This window comes from Lucilia sericata, unplaced genomic scaffold (genome assembly GCF_015586225.1).
Source record: "Lucilia sericata isolate MDLA Ls3-8-SP2 unplaced genomic scaffold, ASM1558622v1 Contig001649F_arrow, whole genome shotgun sequence".
Classification (NCBI taxonomy): Eukaryota; Metazoa; Arthropoda; class Insecta; order Diptera; family Calliphoridae; genus Lucilia; species Lucilia sericata.
Window position 1 is genome coordinate 46,494 of NW_023995563.1, and position 22,920 is coordinate 69,413.

The 22,920-nt window shown below is 28.8% G+C and overlaps 2 protein-coding genes across 24 annotated transcripts in view; one reads left to right on the forward strand and one right to left on the reverse strand.

Annotated features, from left to right (window-relative positions):
- The window catches only part of LOC119612316 (trichoplein keratin filament-binding protein-like), a 65,405-nt gene that overhangs the window by 28,322 nt on the left and 14,163 nt on the right, over nt 1–22,920 (forward strand). For all 22 annotated transcript variants that reach the window (XM_037968105.1, XM_037968107.1, XM_037968096.1 and 19 more), the window contains one exon: nt 4,350–4,392. The gene's annotated coding sequence lies outside the window, so the exon portion shown is untranslated. The remainder of the gene's footprint in view (nt 1–4,349; nt 4,393–22,920) is intronic.
- Nucleotides 1,698–17,544, reverse strand: LOC119612318 (peptidoglycan-recognition protein LB). Of its 2 annotated transcripts, none has more exons than XM_037968112.1 (3): nt 16,857–17,544; nt 2,132–2,476; nt 1,698–2,068 (listed from the first exon to the last, which is right to left on the reverse strand). In XM_037968112.1, exons 1-3 carry the CDS (start codon nt 16,891–16,893, stop codon nt 1,860–1,862), a joined length of 591 nt encoding a protein of 196 aa, XP_037824040.1. In that variant the 5' UTR covers nt 16,894–17,544; the 3' UTR covers nt 1,698–1,859. The 2 variants fall into 2 exon arrangements, with proteins under 2 accessions (XP_037824040.1, XP_037824041.1); XM_037968113.1 differs by lacking the exon at nt 16,857–17,544 and adding an exon at nt 6,716–6,912.

The window sequence follows — 22,920 nt, forward strand, 5'->3', positions numbered from 1 at the left end:
TTTTATTAAATATTGAACTTCTATACCCACCGTAGAGTATCACATACAGAAAGTAAAACCGCATAAAAATTATAGCCAATTATTTTTCTTTTACAATTACGCAAGTGAATTTATTCTACAAGAAAAAAATTCACAAAAGAAAAACAAAAAAAAGTAGAAAATATCTACTTTTAATTTACAAAAGAATTACGGAGAAAAAGTCAAATATATTTTAAGTTTATTATAATGAATGAATACGATGATGATACTTAATGTTGATTATGGCGTGTGGTTTACATTCACTATGAAAATGTATAGTAAAAAAAACCAAGGAGAAATGACAACAGTATTGTCATTACAAACCTTCTGTTCTTGTTATCATCATTAACAACATTGAATTTCTTACCTTGTAATAAATACCATTCATCCAAAAAATCCAAACCCATTTTAACAAAGTAAAATTTGTTTTCTTGACGACTTTATCTGTCTTTATATTTGATTTTTAGGTTTTTTTAGTAGTTTTTTTGTTAGAGTCTTAAAATTTTATGGAAAAAATATCACACATTTCATACTTTTTTACATTTTAAAATTTTTTCTAAATTTTCTAGTATAACTTTTTTGCGTTTAAAGCTTTTGTACTTTTAAATACAACTTTTTTCTCTATAATTTTCTTATTATTTCTTTAACTGCAATTGACATTTTATTTATGTGTATGAAAGTAAAGTATTGAATTGTATAGAATCGTTTAGAATAGATTAAATCGATTTATTTTTCATTTTAATTGATACGATTTGATTTGCTGCTGTTGCTTTTTTCCTAAGGAGATGATGTTGATAAGAATGTTGAAAGAGTAGATGATAAAAAGTGTTAGTAAAGTGTAGATACTTATAGAGATGCGTAAAAAATGTTCAATTTAATTCGATGTTTTTGTAAAAAAAAAATACAAAACAGATGTCTTTTAAAGCAGTTGTGGTGAAAGAAGTAGCACTATAGATAGATAGATAGATAGATAGATAGATAGATAGATAGATAGATAGATAGATAGATAGATAGATAGATAGATAGATAGATAGATAGATAGATAGATAGATAGATAGATAGATAGATAGATAGATAGATAGATAGATAGATAGATAGATAGATAGATAGATAGATAGATAGATAGATAGATAGATAGATAGATAGATAGATAGATAGATAGATAGATAGATAGATAGATAAATAGATAGATAGATAGATAGATAGATAGATAGATAGATAGATAGATAGATAGATAGATAGATAGATAGATAGATAGATAGATAGATAGATAGATAGATAGATAGATAGATAGATAGATAGATAGATAGATAGATAGATAGATAGTTAGATAGTTAGATACTTAGATAGATAGATAGGGAGTACATGATACTTAACATGGTCTTATGAAAAAAAGTAAACATGATCCATGCCTGTATTACATAGGACTACTGAACGGATCATGTAATCCAATGTTTCAATTCTCAGCCGCAGCTGGAAATAAAATATTTCTTTGTTTGGACCCATTGTACGTCCTAGGCCATCTCTGTATCAATGTTAGTAGGAATTGTATACAGACTGGGAAATTTCTTATTACAAATTCTATATAAACTTTTCCTTAAATGGAAAAAGATTGATCTTAATTTCTATCGAAGATATTTCGGTAAAAATGTCTAAGAATAATTAAAATTACAACACCATTCTTTGTAAATAATTTATTTGCATTTAATAAGCAAAAAATAAGACACCAAAGTTGATTGCATATAAATATATATATAAAAATTTCTTAACAGATCCTACTTAAATTATAAAATGATTTAATTAACTAACTAAAGTAGACATTTACATTTGAACTATAATTTTTAATTAACTTCATTTTCGGTAGCATTGACTTTGGGACTAAAGTGTTGCCAAGTAGAAATTTCATCAAATAAACGACCACCCGGACACTCGGTATCACGTACTTGTCGATGACCCATTAACTTATATTCGGGATGGATATAACCCTTAGCCACACCAAAAGCTATTAAATCCTTGGCTGCCTTTAACATTTGGGGAGGAGGTAAATCGGCTAAAAAGAAAATATATATAATTTAGTTAAAAACTTTTAATATGATTTATTATTAAAACTTACTTCTCCAATCGCCTATCAAACAAATGCCCACACTTTTGTCATTGTATTTGGGAGCATGAGCGCCGATAACATTAAAACCACGACCCACATAAATATTACCATCACCACCTATGGCAAAACTATAGCCAATATCATTCCAACCCCTTTCCAATTGATGATAATCCTGCATAGATCTCATGGCCCTTTGACAGTCCTCATTGGTAAAACAGGCAGCCGGTTGATAGGAATGATGTATGATAACAAATGGTGAAGGCCCTGGAAAATGTTCTACCATTGTGGGTGTACGGGCACCCCATTCCGCCCGTGTAACCATATGAGAATGAGGCTGCTGCATGTGTCCTACACCTAAAAAATTCAATTGAAATGAAGATTGATTTAGTTGAATTTAAATAAAAAATTAATAGATATGTTATGATTTAATTTAATTTTAATGTGTTAACATTTTAATTTACATCATATATCTAGTTGTTTTAAATTAAATGTTTCGTACTTAATATTAAATTGTGGTAATTTTTTATTGTTTTGTGTCAAAAAAAAGGGTATTTCACCGTAATTATTTAACAAAAAATAATCATATATATTTATAAAACAGAGTGTGACATTTATAATCAGTGATCGAAATGACTTAATGCCTGATGTATTTTAAATATTAATTTAAAATACACTTATTTTATAAAAATAAAAACAATTTATCTATTCTATCAAAGTATGGCTATAACGTGTTGGTTTATTATTGTATTAAATGTTTTAAAAATGTTAAATATTTTTTATAACATCAGATATTGGTGTTTCCCCGAGTGTATTAAAATATTTAAGTTCAAACTCTTCGATAATATGTAACCCAGAAGACCGCAAGGTTGGAGGCTATAGACTAGACTATGAACCAGACTATAGACTAGACTATAGACTAGACTATAGACTAGACTATAGACTAGACTATACACTAGACTATAGACTAGACTATACACTAGACTATAGACTAGACTATAGACTAGACTATAGACTAGACTATAGACTAGACTATAAACTAGACTATAGACTAGACTATAGACTAGACTATAGACTAGACTATAGACTAGACTATAGACTAGACTATAGACTAGACTATAGACTAGACTATAGACTAGACTATAGACTAGACTATAGACTAGACTATAGACTAGACTATAGACTAGACTATAGACTAGACTATAGACTAGACTATAGACTAGACTATAGACTAGACTATAGACTAGACTAGACTATAGACTAGACTAGACTATAGACTATAGACTAGACTAGACTAGACTAGACTAGACTAGACTAGACTAGACTAGACTAGACTAGACTAGACTAGACTAGACTAGACTAGACTCGACTCGACTAGACTCGACTAGACTATAGACTATAGACTAGACTATAGACTATACACTATAGACTACAGACTATAATCTATAGACTATAATCTATAGACTAGACTAGACTATAGATTAGACTATAGACTAGACTAGACTAAACAAGACTAGACTAGACTATAGACTAGAATAGACTAGACTATAGACTATAGACTAGACTAGACTAGACTAGACTAGACTAGACTAGACTAGACTAGACTAGACTAGACTAGACTAGACAAGACAAGACAAGACTAGACTAGACAAGACTAGACTAGACTAGACTAGACTAGACTAGACTAGACTAGACTAGACTAGACTAGACTAGACTAGACTAGACTAGACTATAGACTAGACTAGACTAGACTAGACTAGACTAGACTATAGACTAGACTATAGACTAGACTAGACTATATACTAGACTAGACTATATACTAGACTATAGACTAGACTATAGACTAGACTATAGACTAGACTATAGACTAGACTATAGACTAAACCAAAGACTAAACTCTAGACTATACTATAGACTAGACTATAGACTAGACTATAGACTAGACTATTGACTAGACTATAGACTAGACTATAGACTTGTGACTTATGGGTGAGAGCATAGGAGCTCATGCTGTGCAAAATACCTGCCCAGGTGTAGAGTTTTTATAATTCGGTTATGCCATTCTCAACCGTTAATACCGACTTTATATTTTCAGTGCAATAAATAGATTTGAATAAAAATCAAAGTTTATACATAAACCAGTTTAGCTAAACAAAAAAAACTTAAAATTCATTTAAAATTTTAATTTCAAAACAAAAGATTTACCTAAATTTTTTTCCATTTCTTTCAGTTATTGTCGCGCCTTTGACGTCACACTTTGAATTTTAAAAACTGTAAGTTTTTCTTATCTTCACTTATTTAAACTAAACTACGATTTTATTTTGTTTCCTTTTATGGTTTTACTTGCAAATACTATTTTTGAATCTATAATTTGTCGATTTTTAACTGTTATGAATTAATTTAAAAAAAATACCACGCTTTTTTATACGATTTTTGTGACTTTTTGTTAACACTCTCTCGCCTTAATGTCGTTTAATGACTGCAGAATTACTGACTGGCTAAACTTCCTCAAAAACTTTCTGTTAATATGTAGATATTTTTCATCACTTACTTTATTTGGGCACATCAATTTAAAAAAGATTGACGTGTTTATTCATACATATTTAATTTGAATTTAAATTTCTATTTTTAGTTATTACGTAGAATTTTTAATAGGCTTGACATTACTAAAAAAAAAACTTTAAATAGTTGTCTTTATTTTATCACAATTGGCAACTCTTAAATTAAAATACCGTTAAATGTATGACACATTCGTAAACAGTGTTGCCAGAGAAGTGAAATTTTTTGCTAATACTAAAAATGCAAGAACACGACGATAAAACGCAAACTCGTATTAGGAATGTGTGGTGTGAATAGAAAAGTGTATAAGTTAATTAGTTTTTGTTGAAATAAGCGATTTTAATTTTTTGTTTGTTTACTTAGGGATTCTATATTATTTTGTTGTTTTTGAATAGTTGACATTTCTGCTTTGAAATCTGATTTGCAAAATTTAAATCATGTTGCTAATTTGCATACTAAAATTAAACTAGTTAATGTTAAAAATAAACAAAAATTACCGGAACATTTAAATAGGTTAAATGACAAATTGTATGGATTTTATACACGTGTTAAACTTATGACGTGTATAAGGTAAAAAAAAACACTTTATGCTTAAGATAAAGACAGGGGTTAAACTCCTAATATGTTGGTAGTTATAATGCTAGATTTCAATTTTGTTCGGAAGTAAACTTAAAAGTTTATTTGGTTTAACGATGCGTCATATTTAAAGAGTTATATAAAACCGTATGGAGCGAAGTGGTTATAAGGGTTCGAAAAGTCTTTGTTATTTCAGAATAATCATATTAATGATAACATGTTTCGAGTAGTTCATTAAGGAATCTGTGTCGAGAAAAAAGTCTATTGAATAGTAATTGGACTAGTTTAATGAATAGTCTATGGACTATTGATGGATTAGTCTATGGACTAGTTTATTTACGAGTCTATGGATTAGTTTCCTGATTAGTATATCGACTAGGCTATGGACTAGTTTTTTTGATTAGTCTATCGACTATTATATGGATTAGTCTATTTACTAGTCTATTCAGTAGTCTATTGACTCGTTTATGGTCTATTCTATTGACTACCCTATGGACTAGGTTATTGACTAGTCTATGGACTATTCTATTGACTACTCTATGGACTTGTCTATTGACTAGTCTATTGGCTACTCTATTGACTAGCCTATTGACTAGTCCATTGACTATTCTATAGACTTGTCTATTGACTACTCCATTGACTATTCTATGGACTTGTCTATTGACTACTCTATGGACTAGGTTATTGAATAGTCTATTGACTATTCTATGGACTAATCTATGAACTACTCTACTGACTACTCTATAGACTAGTCTATGGACTAGACTATTGACAAGTCAATGGATTAGGCTATTGACCAGTCTATGGACTAGACGATACTAGTCAATAGACTAGTATATGGATTAATCTATTGACTAGTATAAATAGTCTATGGACTATTATATGGACTACTAGTCTACTGAGTACTCTATGGACTAATCTATTGACTGTTCTATGGACTATTCTATTGACCATTCTATGAACTAGTCTATTGACTAGTCGAGTCAAAAGTATAGTCTATTGACTATTCTTTTGACTCTTTTACCTTTCTTATAGTCTTTTGATTAGATTATGCATTAGTATAGACTAATCAATGAACAAATCTGTGAACTTATCCATGGACTAGTCTATTGATTAGTCTTTGGACTAGTTTATTAACTTGTGTATGGACTAGTCCATGGACTAGTTTATTGATTAGTCTACTGACTAGTGTATGGACTAGTCTATGGACTTGTCGACTGACTAGTCTATGGTTTAGTTAGTTTTTTTTTTTAGTTTTTATTTTAATAACCAAATTCATTAGTTAAATATAAATCAATTAATAACAATTATGTAATGTTTAAAACCACTTAATTCTTTTACATATAAATTTAATACACTTAACTTTACAATTTATTTAAACAAGTATTTCAAATAAGTTACAAATAAAGGAAGTATGCAAATATTAAGAATAGATAAATATAGTAACAAAACGAAACTCACTATAAATATCCGGATAAACTTGTAGTAGACACTTCATTTTGTAGTATTTATTTTTTCTTCAACACAGACTTGCAATTCTTGTATATTTGTTTATAAATAAAATTCTTGTTTAATTGTGTAAATTTTATTATTGAGTTCTATAATTTAAACACTCTTAACGCAGTGCGTTATTTATCGGGGCTTAGCCTTTGAAAACTAACTAAAAAAATTAAAATACTATTCTACTCAATAAATATTGTCTGTATGAACGCTTCGTTTGTTTTCCATAGTTTGGCTGTGGCATTCGCATTTAAGTTCAAGTTCTAGTATTTTTATATAAATAAATAATTGTCATGGTCATTTGGGGGATTTTTTTTACTTGTGGTTAGTTGGTTTGTTTTGTTTGATTTAATGTTGGGCTTCAATAGTTATTGTAGGAAGCAGCGGCAAGTCTTATGTAGTACTTTTTTTTTTTGTTTTGCAGTTTTTTTATATGTTCATTTTACTTAAGTCTTGTATGAGTGAAATTTTCTAAGAAACATTTTTCTTATACAACCGAGATACAAAAAAAAAACCCTTTTCTTAGAAACTTAAAAAAGCAAACGATTAAAACATTATGTGCTTTTAATTGATTTAAATCAAATAATTGTTTTGATTGAAAGGAATGATATTTCTTTGTCTGTAATTATTTAGATATAAAAAAGGGGTTTTTGTAATACAGTTAATAGAAAAAAATAGAAAAATTAAAAAAAATTTTAAATGTTTATTAGTATTTAGTCAGGAAAACGTCAAAAACTTTGAATCATGACTTGATATTTTTTTTTAGAAATTAATCATCTTTAATTTTTTTTTTAAAGAAAAACTACTTTTGAAAAATCACCAAAAAAAATTTGAATTTTCAATGAAAAATAGGATTTTTTCTAAAAAATATAAAAATCATAAATTTCAGTGAAAAATTGGAATTATAGAGAAATATTGGATTTTTAGTGAAATATTGGATTTTTATTCAAAATTCTGATTTTTTTGTGAAATTTTTGATTTTTATCAAAAAGTAGATTTTAAGTGAAAAATTAAATTTTCAGTGATAAATCGGAATTATAGTGGATTTTTAGTGAAATATCGGATTTTTAGTGAAATGCAAAATTTCTATAGAATAGAAAATTTCAGAAATTTCATTCTAGAATCGTATTTATAGTAAAATATCGTATTTTTAGTGAAAAATTAGAATTTTAGTTAAATTTCGATTTTTTTTTTGTAAAAAGTGGTAAAAATTTGAAATTTTTGTGAAAATTTGGAATCTTAGTGAAAATCCGATTTTTCACTAAAAATCCGATATGTCACTATAAATCAGATTTTCTTACTTATATCCAATATTACAATTATAATACCATAATATGCCACTAGAAATTCGATGTTTCGTTTAAAATTAAAATTTTCACTAAAAATTTAAATTTTCACACAAATTCAAATTTAAGTAAAAACAAGTAAGAGTGTTATATTCGGCCATGCCGAATCTTATATACCCACCATCAAATCATCCTTATAAATAAACTTTGATATTATCGATCTATGTTGAATCATATGTCGATATTATTATGAACATCAGGGAAATATTTGGAAGAGGGAATTTAATAAAAGCATGGACCGTGCTCTTCCGAATTAAAAATATTAATTTTGTTTGATCCAATATTTATAACCATAAACTCATACAAAACTTGTTTATGTGAAATTTCATCGCTGTAGTCGCATTTGAGCGTTACAGCCAGTAACGAGCGTTACAGTCACTATCTGAGGGGGACCTTATATGGAGGGTGGGGTCAGTTATAGACCGATCTCCATAAAATGCGATAAATAGTTTTTGGCTAGTACAAAACTTGTTTACGTAGAATTTCACTGTAATAGCATTTTTGAGTCAGTAATGAGCGTTAAAGTAATTTTCCGAAGGGGACCTTATAGGGGGGTATGGTCAATTACAGACTGATTCTCATAAAATTTAGTGAGAGATTGTAGCTAATACGAAAATTGTTCATTTCGTACTCAGTACTCGCAGTTTTAAGCTAGTAATGAGCTTTAAAGTCATTTTCTGAAGGGGACCTTACAAGGGGGATAGGGCTAATTAAGGACCGATCCTTATAAAATTTGATAAAGAACTTTTGGCTCACACAAAACTAGTTTGTGCCTTAAAGTCATTTTCTGAAGGAGACCTTATATGGGGGGTAGGGTCAATTATGGACCCACCCTCATAAAATTTAAGAACATGATTTTAGTTCCTATAAAAATTTTTTATGTAGAATTTTATTGCTATATATATGCACATATGTTTCTTAAAGTCAGATATGAGCATTAAAGTCATTTTATGAAGGGGCCCTTGTATTGGGGGTAGGGTCAATTATGAACCGATCCTTATAAAATTTTACGAAGAGATTTAAATTCTTATAAAACATGTTTGTGCCGAATTTCATCGCTATTGATGCTTTTCTTAGCCAGTCATGGGCGATAAAGTCATTTTCTGAAGAGGACTTTATATGGGGGGTAGGGTCAATTATGGACCGATCCTTATAAAATTATATGAAGAGATTTATGTTCCCATAAAACATGTTTGTGCCGAATTTCACCGCTATTGATGCTTCTCTTAGCCAGTTATGGGCGATAAAGTCATTTTCTGAAGGGGACTTTATATGGGGGGTAGGGTCAATTATGGGCCTTATAAAATTTTACAAAGAGATTTATGTTCCCATAGAACATGTTTGTGCCGAATTTCACCGCTATTGATGCTTCTCTTATTCAGTAATGGGCGATAAAGTCATTTCTGAAGGGGACTTTATATGGGGGGTAGGGTCAATTATGGGCCTATCCTTATAAAATTCCACGGAGAGATTTATGTTCCTATAGAACATGTTTGTGCCGAATTTCACCGCTACTGATGCTTCTCTTAGCCAGTTATGGGCGATAAAGTCATTTTCTGAAGGGGACTTTATATGGGGGGTAGGGTCAATTATGAGCCTATCCTTATAAAATTTAAAAAAGAGATTTAGGTTCCCATGAAACATGTTTGTGCCGAATTTCACCGCTATTGGTTCTTCCCTTAGCAAGTTATGAGCTATAAAGTCATTTTTGAAGGGGACTTTATATGGGGGGTAGGGTCAATTATGGACCGATCCTTATAAAATTTTACAGAGAGATTTATGTTCCCATAAAACATGTTTGTGCTGAATTTCACCGCTATTGATGATTCTCTTAGCCAGTTATGGGCGATAAAGTCATTTTCTGAAGGGGACTTTATATGGGGGGTAGGGTCAATTATGAGCCTATCCTTATAAAATTTTAAAAAGAGATTTAGGTTGCCATAAAACATGTTTGTGCCGAATTTCACCGCTATTGGGTCTTCCCTTAGCAAGTTATGAGCGATAAAGTCATTTTCTGAAGGGGACTTTATATGGGGGGTAGGGTCAATTATGGACCGATCCTTATAAAATTCTACGAAGAGATTTAGGTTCCCATAAAACATGTTTGTGCCGAATTTCACCGCTATTGATGCTTTTCTTAGGCAGTTATGGGCGATAAAGTCATTTTCTGAAGGGGACTTTATATGGGGGGTAGGGTCAATTATAAGCCTATCCTTATAAAATTTTAAAAAGAGATTTAGGTTCCTATAAAACATGTTTGTGCCGAATTTCACCGCTATTGGTTCTTCCCTTAGCAAGTTATGAGCGATAAAGTCATTTTCTGAAGGGGACTTTATATGGGGGGTAGGGTCAATTATAAACCGATCCTTATAAAATTTTACAGAGAGATTTAGGTTTCCATAAAACATGTTTGTGCTGAATTTCACCGCTATTGATGCTTTTCTTAGGCAGTTATGGGCGATAAAGTCATTTTCTGAAGGGGACTTTATATGGGGGGTAGGGTCAATTATGGACCGATCCTTATAAAATTCTACGAAGAGATTTACGTTCCCATAAAACATATTTGTGCCAAATTTCACCGCTATTGGTTCTTGCCTTAGCAAGTTATGAGCGATAAAGTCATATTCTGAAGGGGGCCTTATATGGGGGCTAGGCGAAATTGTGGACCGATATTGCCCATTTTCAATACCAAACAAACTGCATCAACTAGAAGTATCTGTGCAAAATTTCAGCTCGCTAGCTGCTTCCATTTGGACTCTATCGTGTTTTCAACAGACAGACAGACAGACAGACAGACAGACAGACGGACAGACGGACAGACGGACAGACGGACAGACGGACGGACATGGCTAGATCGTCTTAGAATCTTATAAGGACCCAGAATATATATACTTTTATGGGTCTTAGACGAATATTTCAATGTGTTACAAACGGAATGACAAAAACAATATACCCCCCATCTTTTTTGATGGTGGGTATAAAAATTTAATGATAATTTAGATTTTTAGTAAAATAAAAATTTATAGTGAAATATAGAATTTATAGTGAAATATTGAATTTTTAACGAAAAATCTAATCTTTTGGTGAAATAACGGATTATTAGTGAAATACCGAATCTCTTATAAAATATCATCGTACTGAAGTGATAATTTAAATCTTCAATAAAAAAATTAGATTTTTAGTGAAATATTCCATTTTTAGTAAGAAAACCAGATTTATAGCGAAATATATAGGGAAAAATCGATTTTTTAGTGAAATACCAGTAAAGAACTTGAAATTTTAGTGAAAATTTGGATTTTTAGAGTAAATTTGATTTTTTAGTGAAAAGCTAAATATCGGATTTCCATTAAAATATCGAATTTTTAATAATCATTTGGATTTTTAATAAAATATTGGATTTTTATTGAAAAATTTAATTTTCATGGGAATATGTAATTTCCGTGAAATATCGAGTTTACATTGAAAAATCATCCAAATAGATATAGGAGTATATTCTGGTTCCTTGTGTGATTCTAAGAAAATCGACCAATGTCTATGTATTTACCTATCTGTCTATTAAAAGCATGATAGAACCTAAACTATAGCAATTATTTTCGATTGTAAAGTTTGTTTGGCATTAAAAATTGCCGATATTGGTCGACGATTGTATTTAGTCCTTTATATAGATATTTTTCCGGAATATCAGAGTTGTATCATAAATAATGAAATTAGCTTAACTTTAGCTCTCTAATAAACACAGACGAATATTTCCTTAACCCTGTGATCGAAGTATGTATATATTTATAAAGGATTAAGTTAAATCCGAATACTAATGCCCATTTATCCAGCGATATGTCTATTGAAAGTATGATCGAATCTAAACTAGAGCAAATATTGGTCGACGATTTTATCAAGTCCTTTCCGGAATATCGGAGTTGTTTCATAAATAATGTAATAAGCTTCACTTTAGCCTTCTAATAAAACACAGAAGAATAATTCTTTAAACCTGAGACCGAAGTTTATATTTCTAAAGAATTAAGCTAAATCCGAATCTGGAATCTCAGAATTTATCATTCACATCAGAATTTCGAGAAGTTATTTGGTTGTTTCAAAATTTAGGTTAATATATCACAAAAAAGGGAGAAGATACAACAGAGATTAAACTTTTATCTTAAGTTACGATAAGGCATGATATCTTTAAAACCTGATATTTTGGTAAAATTCTTAAAAACGAATTGGATTCAGTGCAGCTCCTTTAGAACTGTATACTTTGGTCTCTGGGTTTCATATAAAAACTATCTTTTAAACAGTAAAGTTTAAAAATTCATTTAAACGTGGTTGCGGTAATTTTGGTCCGATGTTCGGAATTTTCGAATATTTGTGATTCTTAGAACAATATGTAACAAGTTAAATTGAAAGTTTAACTATTTATTCATGAATAGATTACAAAATTTCCATTAAAAAAAAATTATTTTCAATAAATAACAGCTTATTAATTTAAATATCATCGCAAGTAATGAAGTATAAAGAAAATGAAATCAATTGCAAATAAATTTGCATATCATTAAAAATAACATAATACATACATAAATTAATCTCCACACTGAAAATAATCCATGCTCAACTTTACGAAAAAAAATTTCGTAACTTATATTTTCGTAATATTTACAAAAATTTCGTGTATAATACGAAATATTACCTAATAAAACCTTTTCTATTTTTACGAAAACCTTTCGTAATATTTTTTTCTTAAATTTTAGCGAAATTAAACATAATGATATTAAGTATATTAATATTAAACAAAATTACAACATTTTTATAAAATTTAAGAAGTATAATATAATTGACGAACTATTTTCATAAAAAAAAAAATTAAAAATTCGTGTGGAGAATAATTTTGAACTAAAATTAGAAAAATTATTTTAAAATGAACAAAATTGTTTGCATAAATTAATATTTCGTAATTTTTACCACATTTATTCAAAATTCACTTTTTTCAATTTATGTAAATTAATTTTTCCAAGATTATTTTGTATTATACTAAAATATTTCGTACAATTTCGTATATATTACGAAAGAATTTCGTGGTAAAAAACAACGAAAGATTCGTACAATGTACGACATTTTTCGTATGTATTAGGCATGGATTTTTTTCAGTGCATAACAAGAATCATTAAATAAAATTCAATTTGAAGAAAATGTCAATAAAATTGCATTAAAAAGATTTGTAAATAATAAATTCCACTGGAATACAATAAGTACCAACAACATTTTCCAAATATACCTATATGTATTTGTTATTATGCATATAATTTATTTAAGTATTTGTTGATTGATAAGAAGTAAGTTAAATATTACTACTACTTACTGACTACAATATATACAAAATAAACTACATACAAACATATGTACGATCGAAAAATATATAACAAAACAAACACTTCAACTACTTTAAAAAGTATGTACATATTTTGTATAAATCAAATAGATTGCTGCAAAATTTTTTTTTCAAATATAACATTTAAGTACATACTTACAAATACTGCACTTAAAAAAAAAAGTTTGAAAATTTTATCAAACGGTTATTAACCCAAAGGGTCAAGTTTAAACATGTGTTTTATCTTTAATTTAGAATTTGTTTTTATTTCAAGAAAATTAATTTCAAATTTTATATCTGATTTTCTTTGAAATTTTATAGACTATTATGTTTTTTATCTTTTATGTATTTATTTAGTCTTGTTTGTTTTTTAATATTTAAAAAAGATATTGTAGAGTTTAATGAACTGTTTTTTTTGGGGGGAAATATTTTAGTGTTAACATCAAATGTATAGATTATTTTATTAGTTTAAAGTACTAGTTTTCAAGGTGATTTTTTTTTGTTTTAATAGTTTAGTTTAACAAATTTTTGTTTAAACAAAATAAATTTAACATAGCTATAAAATATTTTTATTAATGCTTTTTTCTGAATTCTCTTTCCTCTCACTATTGAATAAAGACTAGAAGTTGAAAAGTTTTGGTTTAGTTTTTTAAAGTTCTTTGGAATTTTTGATTGTTTTTTATAAGGTTTTCCTCCCCTCTTATTTCTCTTATCAATTAATATTAGTTTGCAAAAAAAAATCTTGTTTTTAAAAGGTTGTAAATCCGATTTCTCTCCCGTTCTCTTAGTTAAGTTTTTCAGATTTCCTGACGAAATTATTACTAATATTATTTGATTTACAGTAAAACGAAATAAAAAGAAAAAAAAACTTTAGTGTAAAAACAACGATTAGGACCACTGTCGATTCCCATTAATAAATTGTAAGATATCATTATATCTGTGGAAATCTTAGTCAATTTATTAAATGTCCAGTAAAACGAAATAAAAAGAAAAAAATATTTATTTAAAACAAAAACATAAAATAATTAATTAACTATTAAATTTATTTTGAAGCCTAGGAAAAATCACTTATTTTTGAGCACAAAATAAATATAACTTTAAAATCTAATATTTCTCACAAATGACAACTAATATTTCTAATTAATTTTGACATTTAATTAATTAATAATGTTTCCCTTAATAGTCAATCTTCATGTAAAATAACAAATTTCTTTCTAACAAATTTCTAAAATGTTTTCTGTTTTTAACAAATAAATCTCGCAATTTGCCTGTCTAGTTTAATTAATTTTTTTTTGCAAATAATTTAATTTAATAACTTTGTTAAATAATAACAACAATAAAGTTAGTCAATTATTTAATAATGCAAAATAAAAACAAATAGCTAAAAAAGAACCGCTTTAATTTTTAATAATTCTTGTTTTTATACAAATTTTTATTTTTTATAATAATATTTGTTTTATTAACAATTAATTTTTTTTTTCAAAAATTTCTATAAAGGTTTTTGGCGCTTTAATATTTGTTATCTCTCTTTGAATTTTTGTACTTTTTTTCATTTATAAAGGTTATAAATTGTTTTAATGCCAAAAATTAATGGTCTTTTGTGGTTATTACATGAAATGCAATTTTTTAGGTTTAAATGTATATGTATCTGTGTTGAGAACTATGTAGGTACCCGACAGTTCTTTATGGAACTAGTTGGAAACAACTAGTTTAAAATATTCCTTGATTAGCAGTAAAATTAAATAAAAAGAAAAACTATTGCCGATAAAAAGAGTTAATCTTAATATGAACGTATATTACAGCATAATAAGTGACTACTTGGGGAGACAATTGACCCCTTAGTGTTTATTTGCAAAGAGACATTTTGTGGAATCAATAAACACTTTCTAAGGTAGCTAAAAAAACGGTTCAAAGTACCGCTCTCCATATAACTTAGAAAAACTAAACTGTCAATTGATTACCCTTATGACTACCAGGGGACAATAATGTGTCAATTGAATACCCACTTGGTTACTAAGTGCTTATTGAAAGAGATTAAAATGTCTTTCTATATTACTAAGGGACACTAAAGTATCAATTGATTACTCCCCTAGTTACTGGGGAACACTAAAACTTTAATCGATTTCCCTTTATTTGGACCCGCTTTTGTGATAATCAATCGATAACAAATTATTCAAAAATCCACCAATTAATTAAATCTTTTGGCAAAATTTCTGTTTAAAAAGAATTACATTAACTCCCTGGTGAACTGCCGGGTATTCCCTAGTTTTATGTGGCCTGAATATATTTTTGTCATTGGCTTTCGTTTTATATTGGTAATTGGGGATTTTTATTTTTTGATAAGTTATAAAAAACAATATGACCTTTTGATATCAGGGATTTTTTTCACTAAATTTATAAAAAGTTTATACATAAATCTGACTGCTTGTTTTTTATTTTATCGGCCGAAAGAACTATTAAAAATATTGTAATTGAAGTTTACGGTATCGCTATGATTGACTGTATCCGATTTTGATTTTATAACCAACTTTACGTTCAATTTTTTCAAACAAATTTAGTCTTTAACTATAATGTTGGAAATTGAATGATATTTTTGTTATTTTAGACCACAAAGGAAAACAATCATAATATTTATGAAAATTTTCATAAATTTGAAGAAAAAAATTTTATACATTACATGAAATTTTTCATAAATCAAAGAATTAACCAAAAACTAATAAAAATTAACAATTTTGAGATTTTTGTTATTTCGGCCCTCAGAGAAAAAATTCATAATATCTATGGACATTTTCATTAAGTGTTCAGAAAATAATTGAGGTTTTAAAAATTGAGTTTAAAGAAATTTTAGGAAAATGGGTCTAAATTTCTGTCTGATATTAAAAAAAAACCAACCAGAGTATGGACATTTTTTGAAAATAAAATAAAAGAAATTAATAGTTCGCGTAAGACCTAGTCGAGGACTTTCAGAAAATATAAAAATCTCTAAAGCCGAGTAAAAACTAGAGTTTCTACTGCGCCATCATTGGTAGGTTTGTGAGGTCCATCTTGAAAACTTACAATCGAAAACTCCTTGGCTACGACTAAGTAATATTTCCTTTCGATCAGAACCGAAGTTCATAAGATGGCAGATTTATTTCGATTTTGCCCACTAAGGGACTTAATAAAAGTAAATTTCTTCCCTTTAGGACATTGTGTGATAAAAGTGATACTTAGCTATAACTAAAGAACTACTTACTACACTAGTTCTTTGTTAGTACATCACTCTATAGGAAAGTTAGTTCTAACATTTATAAGCAAACCGGAATTATGACAACTTATACATGGCGTGTTGAATTATTTTTTTATAAAAAAATAATACAATTAATGAAAATGTTAAAAAACATTTGATAAGTCAACTTACCCATCATTGATAACAGAACTAAACCGAAAGCTGTCATGTTATATTTGCTTGATAATTTTTCTAATTTCTTTTTTTTTCTAATTTGTTATGTTGTTGATTTTTGAAAGTTTTTTTATTTTTTGAAATAAATACTTTTTGTTGTTGTAGTTTTTTGTTTTATAATAGGAACTTTTGTTTTAGCTTTTTCTTTAACTGATAAGAAATTTATTTAGGAACTTTAATTCAAGAAAAATTGGCAAGAATTTTGTTGTATTTTATAGTTTTTGTACTATTGAACAAGTATTTTTGATTATTTTTTTATTTATAACAATTTTTATTTTATGTTTTTTTATAATTATTTTTTTTTTTTTTTTTATAAATTCACATATTCATTTCATTTTTATTATAAGTAGATTATTATTGTTATTATTTTGATTTGTTAAACACAACTAATCAATTGTGGTCGTGAAAGAAGGAATAAAATATAAAAAAAAATCATCGGAAACCAGAAACATTAAAAATACTCTCACACTTCTCTCCTAAGTAAGGTGTTTGGGAACGAACCAAAATGAAAACAACTTGAAAAAAAAAAAAAAATACCGCACAGTTTTGGACTACTTGACTCTGAGTAGTATTTGCTTTAAGTTAGAGTAAATTGTTTAGAGTGTAGAGCCAAAAAAGTAATACACTCTGTTAGCTTGCGAATTCGGAAGTTGAGTGTTTGGTCTGAGTCGGAAATTTATATATTTATATTGTATAATGTTTACCTTTTTTGCTTGGTTTTAATTCCCATAGTCATTGGTTGTTTTCGCGCTTTTATATAGTTAATTGTTGTTGTTGTTACATATAAAATTTATTAATTAATTTATTATTTATTGGTGCGCCATCGCTTGTTATTTGCTTGAACGTATTTGTTAGCCTCTGCTTGATTTTGTTCATGCAGAACAATTCATTCAGTCATTCATTCATTAAATTACATTTAACAGTTGTAGTGGGAATTACATTGCTACTGAATGTATAAAAACGCTGTAAATATAGTTTTCAAACTCATTTTTAATTTAAGTGCAAAAAATTACCAACATTCTTGATTAAAAGGTGTTTAAAATAAAATTATTACTAACATGTGTTGTTTGTCATAATTATTCATTATTTTTTTTAAAGTTTTTGCGTTTTTTCACATTAATGTTCTTTATGTCAAAGTTAATGAATTAATCTATTTTCAAATTAACGTTTTTTGTTAATTGAATGGATGAAGTTGCCATTTTAATGAGTTGAATTAAATTGTCTTTTTGACTATACACAATACTATATACTAGATAGACTAGATTATAGACTATATACTAGATAGACTATATTATAGACTAGACTATAGACTAGACTGTAGACTAGGCTATAGACTAGACTATAGACTAGACTATAAACTAGACTATAGACTAGACTATAGACTAGACTATAGATTAGACTATAGACTAGACTATAGACTAGACTATAGACTAGACTATAGACTAGACTATAGACTAGACTATAGACTAGACTATAGACTAGACTATAGACTAGACTATAGACTAGACTATAGACTAGACTATAGACTAGACTATAGACTAGACTATAGACTAGACTATAGACTAGACTATAGACTAGACTATAGACTAGACTATAGACTAGACTATAGACTAGACTATAGACTAGACTATAGACTAGACTATAGACTAGACTATAGACTAGACTATAGACTAGACTATAGACTAGACTATAGACTAGACTATAGACTAGACTATAGACTAGACTATAGACTAGACTATAGACTAGACTATAGACTAGACTATAGACTAGACTATAGACTAGACTATAGACTAGACTATAGACTAGACTATAGACTAGACTATAGACTAGACTATAGACTAGACTATAGACTAGACTATAGACTAGACTATAGACTAGACTATAGACTAGACTATAGACTAGACTATAGACTAGACTATAGACTAGACTATAGACTAGACTATAGACTAGACTATAGACTAGACTATAGACTAGACTATAGACTAGACTATAGACTAGACTATAGACTAGACTATAGACTAGACTATAGACTAGACTATAGACTAGACTATAGACTAGACTATAGACTAGACTATAGACTAGGACTATAGACTAGACTATAGACTAGACTATAGACTAGACTATAGACTAGACTATAGACTAGACTATAGACTAGACTATAGACTAGACTATAGACTAGACTATAGACTAGACTATAGACTAGACTATAGACTAGACTATAGACTAGACTATAGACTAGACTATAGACTAGACTATAGACTAGACTATAGACTAGACTATAGACTAGACTATAGACTAGACTATAGACTAGACTATAGACTAGACTATAGACTAGACTATAGACTAGACTATAGACTAGACTATAGACTAGACTATAGACTAGACTATAGACTAGACTATAGACTAGACTATAGACTAGACTATAGACTAGACTATAGACTAGACTATAGACTAGACTATAGACTAGACTATAGACTAGACTATAGACTAGACTATAGACTAGACTATAGACTAGACTATAGACTAGACTATAGACTAGACTATAGACTAGACTATAGACTAGACTATAGACTAGACTATAGACTAGACTATAGACTAGACTATAGACTAGACTATAGACTAGACTATAGACTAGACTAGACTAGACTATAGACTAGACTATAGACTAGACTATAGACTAGACTATAGACTAGACTATAGACTAGACTATAGACTAGACTATAGACTAGACTATAGACTAGACTATAGACTAGACTATAGACTAGACTATAGACTAGACTATAGACTAGACTATAGACTAGACTATAGACTAGACTATAGACTAGACTATAGACTAGACTATAGACTAGACTATAGACTAGACTATAGACTAGACTATAGACTAGACTATAGACTAGACTATAGACTAGACTATAGACTAGACTATAGACTAGACTATAGACTAGACTATAGACTAGACTATAGACTAGACTATAGACTAGACTATAGACTAGACTATAGACTTGACTATAGACTAGACTATAGACTAGACTATAGACTAGACTATAGACTAGACTATAGACTAGACTATAGACTAGACTATAGACTTGACTATAGACTAGACTAGTCTAGACTATAGTCTAGACTATAGACTAGACTATAGACTAGAATATAGACTAGACTATAGACTAGACTATAGACTAGACTATAGACTAGACTATAGACTAGACTATAGACTAGACTACAGACTACACTATAGACTAGACTATAGACTAGACTATAGACTAGACTATAGACTAGACTATAGACTAGACTATAGACTAGACTACAGACTACACTATAGACTAGACTATAGACTAGACTATAGACTAGACTATAGACTAGACTATAGACTAGACTATAGACTAGACTATAGACTAGACTATAGACTAGACTATAGACTAGACTATAGACTAGACTATAGACTAGACTAGACTATAGACTAGACTATAGACTAGACTATAGACTAGACTAGACTATAGACTAGACTATAGACTAGACTATAGACTAGACTATAGACTAGACTATAGACTAGACTATAGACTAGACTATAGACTAGACTATAGACTAGACTATAGACTATAGACTAGACTATAGACTAGACTATAGACTAGACTATAGACTAGACTATAGACTAGACTATAGACTAGACTATAGACTAGACTATAGACTAGACTATAGACTAGACTATAGACTAGACTATAGACTAGACTATAGACTAGACTATAGACTAGACTATAGACTAGACTATAGACTAGACTATAGACTAGACTATAGACTAGACTATAGACTAGACTATAGACTAGACTATAGACTAGACTATAGACTAGACTATAGACTAGACTATAGACTAGACTATAGACTAGACTAGACTATAGACTAGACTATAGACTAGACTATAGACTAGACTATAGACTAGACTATAGACTAGACTATAGACTAGACTATAGACTAGACTATATACTAGACTACAGACTACACTATAGACTAGACTATAGACTAGACTATAGAGTAGACTAGACTATAGAGTAGACTAGACTTTAGACTAAACTATAGAGTAGACTAGACTTTAGACTAAACTATAGAGTAGACTAGACTTTAGACTAGACTATAGACTAGACTTTGGACTAGACAAGTCTAGACTTTAGACTAGACAAGACTAGACTATAGATTAGACTATTGACTAGATACTAGAGTGTAGACTAGACTATAGACTATAGTATAGATTAGTCTATAGATTATATCATAAATAAACATTCTTTTCTCCACTTTTATTTCATAACTTTATCGAATGGCAGTAACAAATTAATTTCGAAACAAAAAATCCTTCACATATTTAGTGAGATGAAAGATTTTAAGATAAATTTATTTGTTGTTTGGGCAAGTTAAAAGCAAAAACAACTCAATTTAAAAAACCAAATTTCTTTATAGCGACAATCTGCTTTAAATCAGGTTTAGTTTATTTGCTTCCACTTAATAAATAGGACAAAAAAAAAATTATTAAAAATCCTAAATTTGTTTGACCTGTTCGAAGGTAAATCCCCTCGATGAAGCAGCAAAAATTAGACAAAATAATTTTTTAATAACAAACAATTATAATTATAATGGAGGAAATAAAAGTTCAAATAATTTACAAATTTTATGCTTGGTAAAGTGTGATGTCATGTTTGTTTTTTTTTTCGAAAAGTGTTGATTTAATATAAATAATTAACAATAATAAATCACAAAAATAAACAAAGTCTAACAAAATTTCTATGCAAAAAATGGGTTCAACGTGTTAAGCGAATTCATAGTGTCCATCCGCCCATTTAAAAAGTAAACAATTAAAATAAAACTAAACTTAAAAGTAAACAGAGCAACAAAGAGCCATCAAAATTAAAATGTTCTACTTAATTTAAAAATCAAAAAAATTCAATATATTTGATGGGATTTACATTTTGAGTGATGTTTTTGTTGGCACTGGTTTGTACCACTGATTAACACACTTTGCACCCTTTTTAAGTACTTCCCCGATGTCTGATTATAATTTCAGAATGTAATTAATTTACACAAATATCTCATACATTTAATACACTTGCCCTTCTATGATTTGTTATTTGTGTGACAAAATAGCAATAACAACTAGGAAAAAGATAAATAAATAAAACATTAAAATGCAAAAGAAATTTAAACAATTTAAAACAATGATCGGCTTTGGCAAAGAATAGAAACCGAGATCTTTATGTTCATACAAAACCAGTGTAATAATAGTCTAGTCTATAGTCTAGTCTATAGTCTAGTCTATAGTCTAGTCTATAGTCTAGTCTATAGTCTAGCCTATAGTCTAGTCTATAGTCTAGTCTATAGTCTAGTCTATAGTCTAGTCTAGTCTATAGTCTAGTCTATAGTCTAGTCTATAGTCTAGTCTAGTCTATAGTCTAGTCTATAGTCTAGTCTATAGTCTAGTCTATAGTCTAGTCTATAGTCTAGTCTATAGTCTAGTCTATAGTCTAGTCTATAGTCTAGTCTATAGTCTAGTCTATAGTCTAGTCTATAGTCTAGTCTATAGTCTAGTCTATAGTCTAGTCTATAGTCTAGTCTATAGTCTAGTCTATAGTCTAGTCTATAGTCTAGTCTATAGTCTAGTCTAGTCTATAGTCTAGTCTATAGTCTAGTCTATAGTCTAGTCTATAGTCTAGTCTATAGTCTAGTCTATAGTCTAGTCTATAGTCTAGTATAGTCTAGTCTATTAGTCTAGTCTATAGTCTAGTCTATAGTCTAGTCTATAATTCTGAAGTCTAGTCTACATAATCTTAAACTCTAGTCTCTAGTCTGTAAGTCTACTCTATAGTCTAAAGTCGAGTTCTATAGTGCTAGTTTTAGTCTAGTCTAAAGCTAAGTCTAGTATATAGCCTAGTTTATAATCTAGTCCCATAGTTAAGTCTACATAATAAAGTCTACAGTCTTAGTCTATGTATCTCTAGGCTAAAAAGCTCTAATTTTGAGCGGAAAATCCCGACACCTG

Excerpts from the sequence above, each read along its gene's own strand:
- LOC119612318 (XM_037968112.1), bottom strand. The coding sequence starts at position 16,893 with ATGACAGCTTTCGGTTTAGTTCTGTTATCAATGATGG. Across the intron at positions 2,477-16,856 it reads AGTTCTGTTATCAATGATGG|GTGTAGGACACATGCAGCAG; the intron begins GTAAGTTGACTT and ends TGAATTTTTTAG. Across the intron at positions 2,069-2,131 it reads TTTGATAGGCGATTGGAGAA|CCGATTTACCTCCTCCCCAA; the intron begins GTAAGTTTTAAT and ends TTTTCTTTTTAG.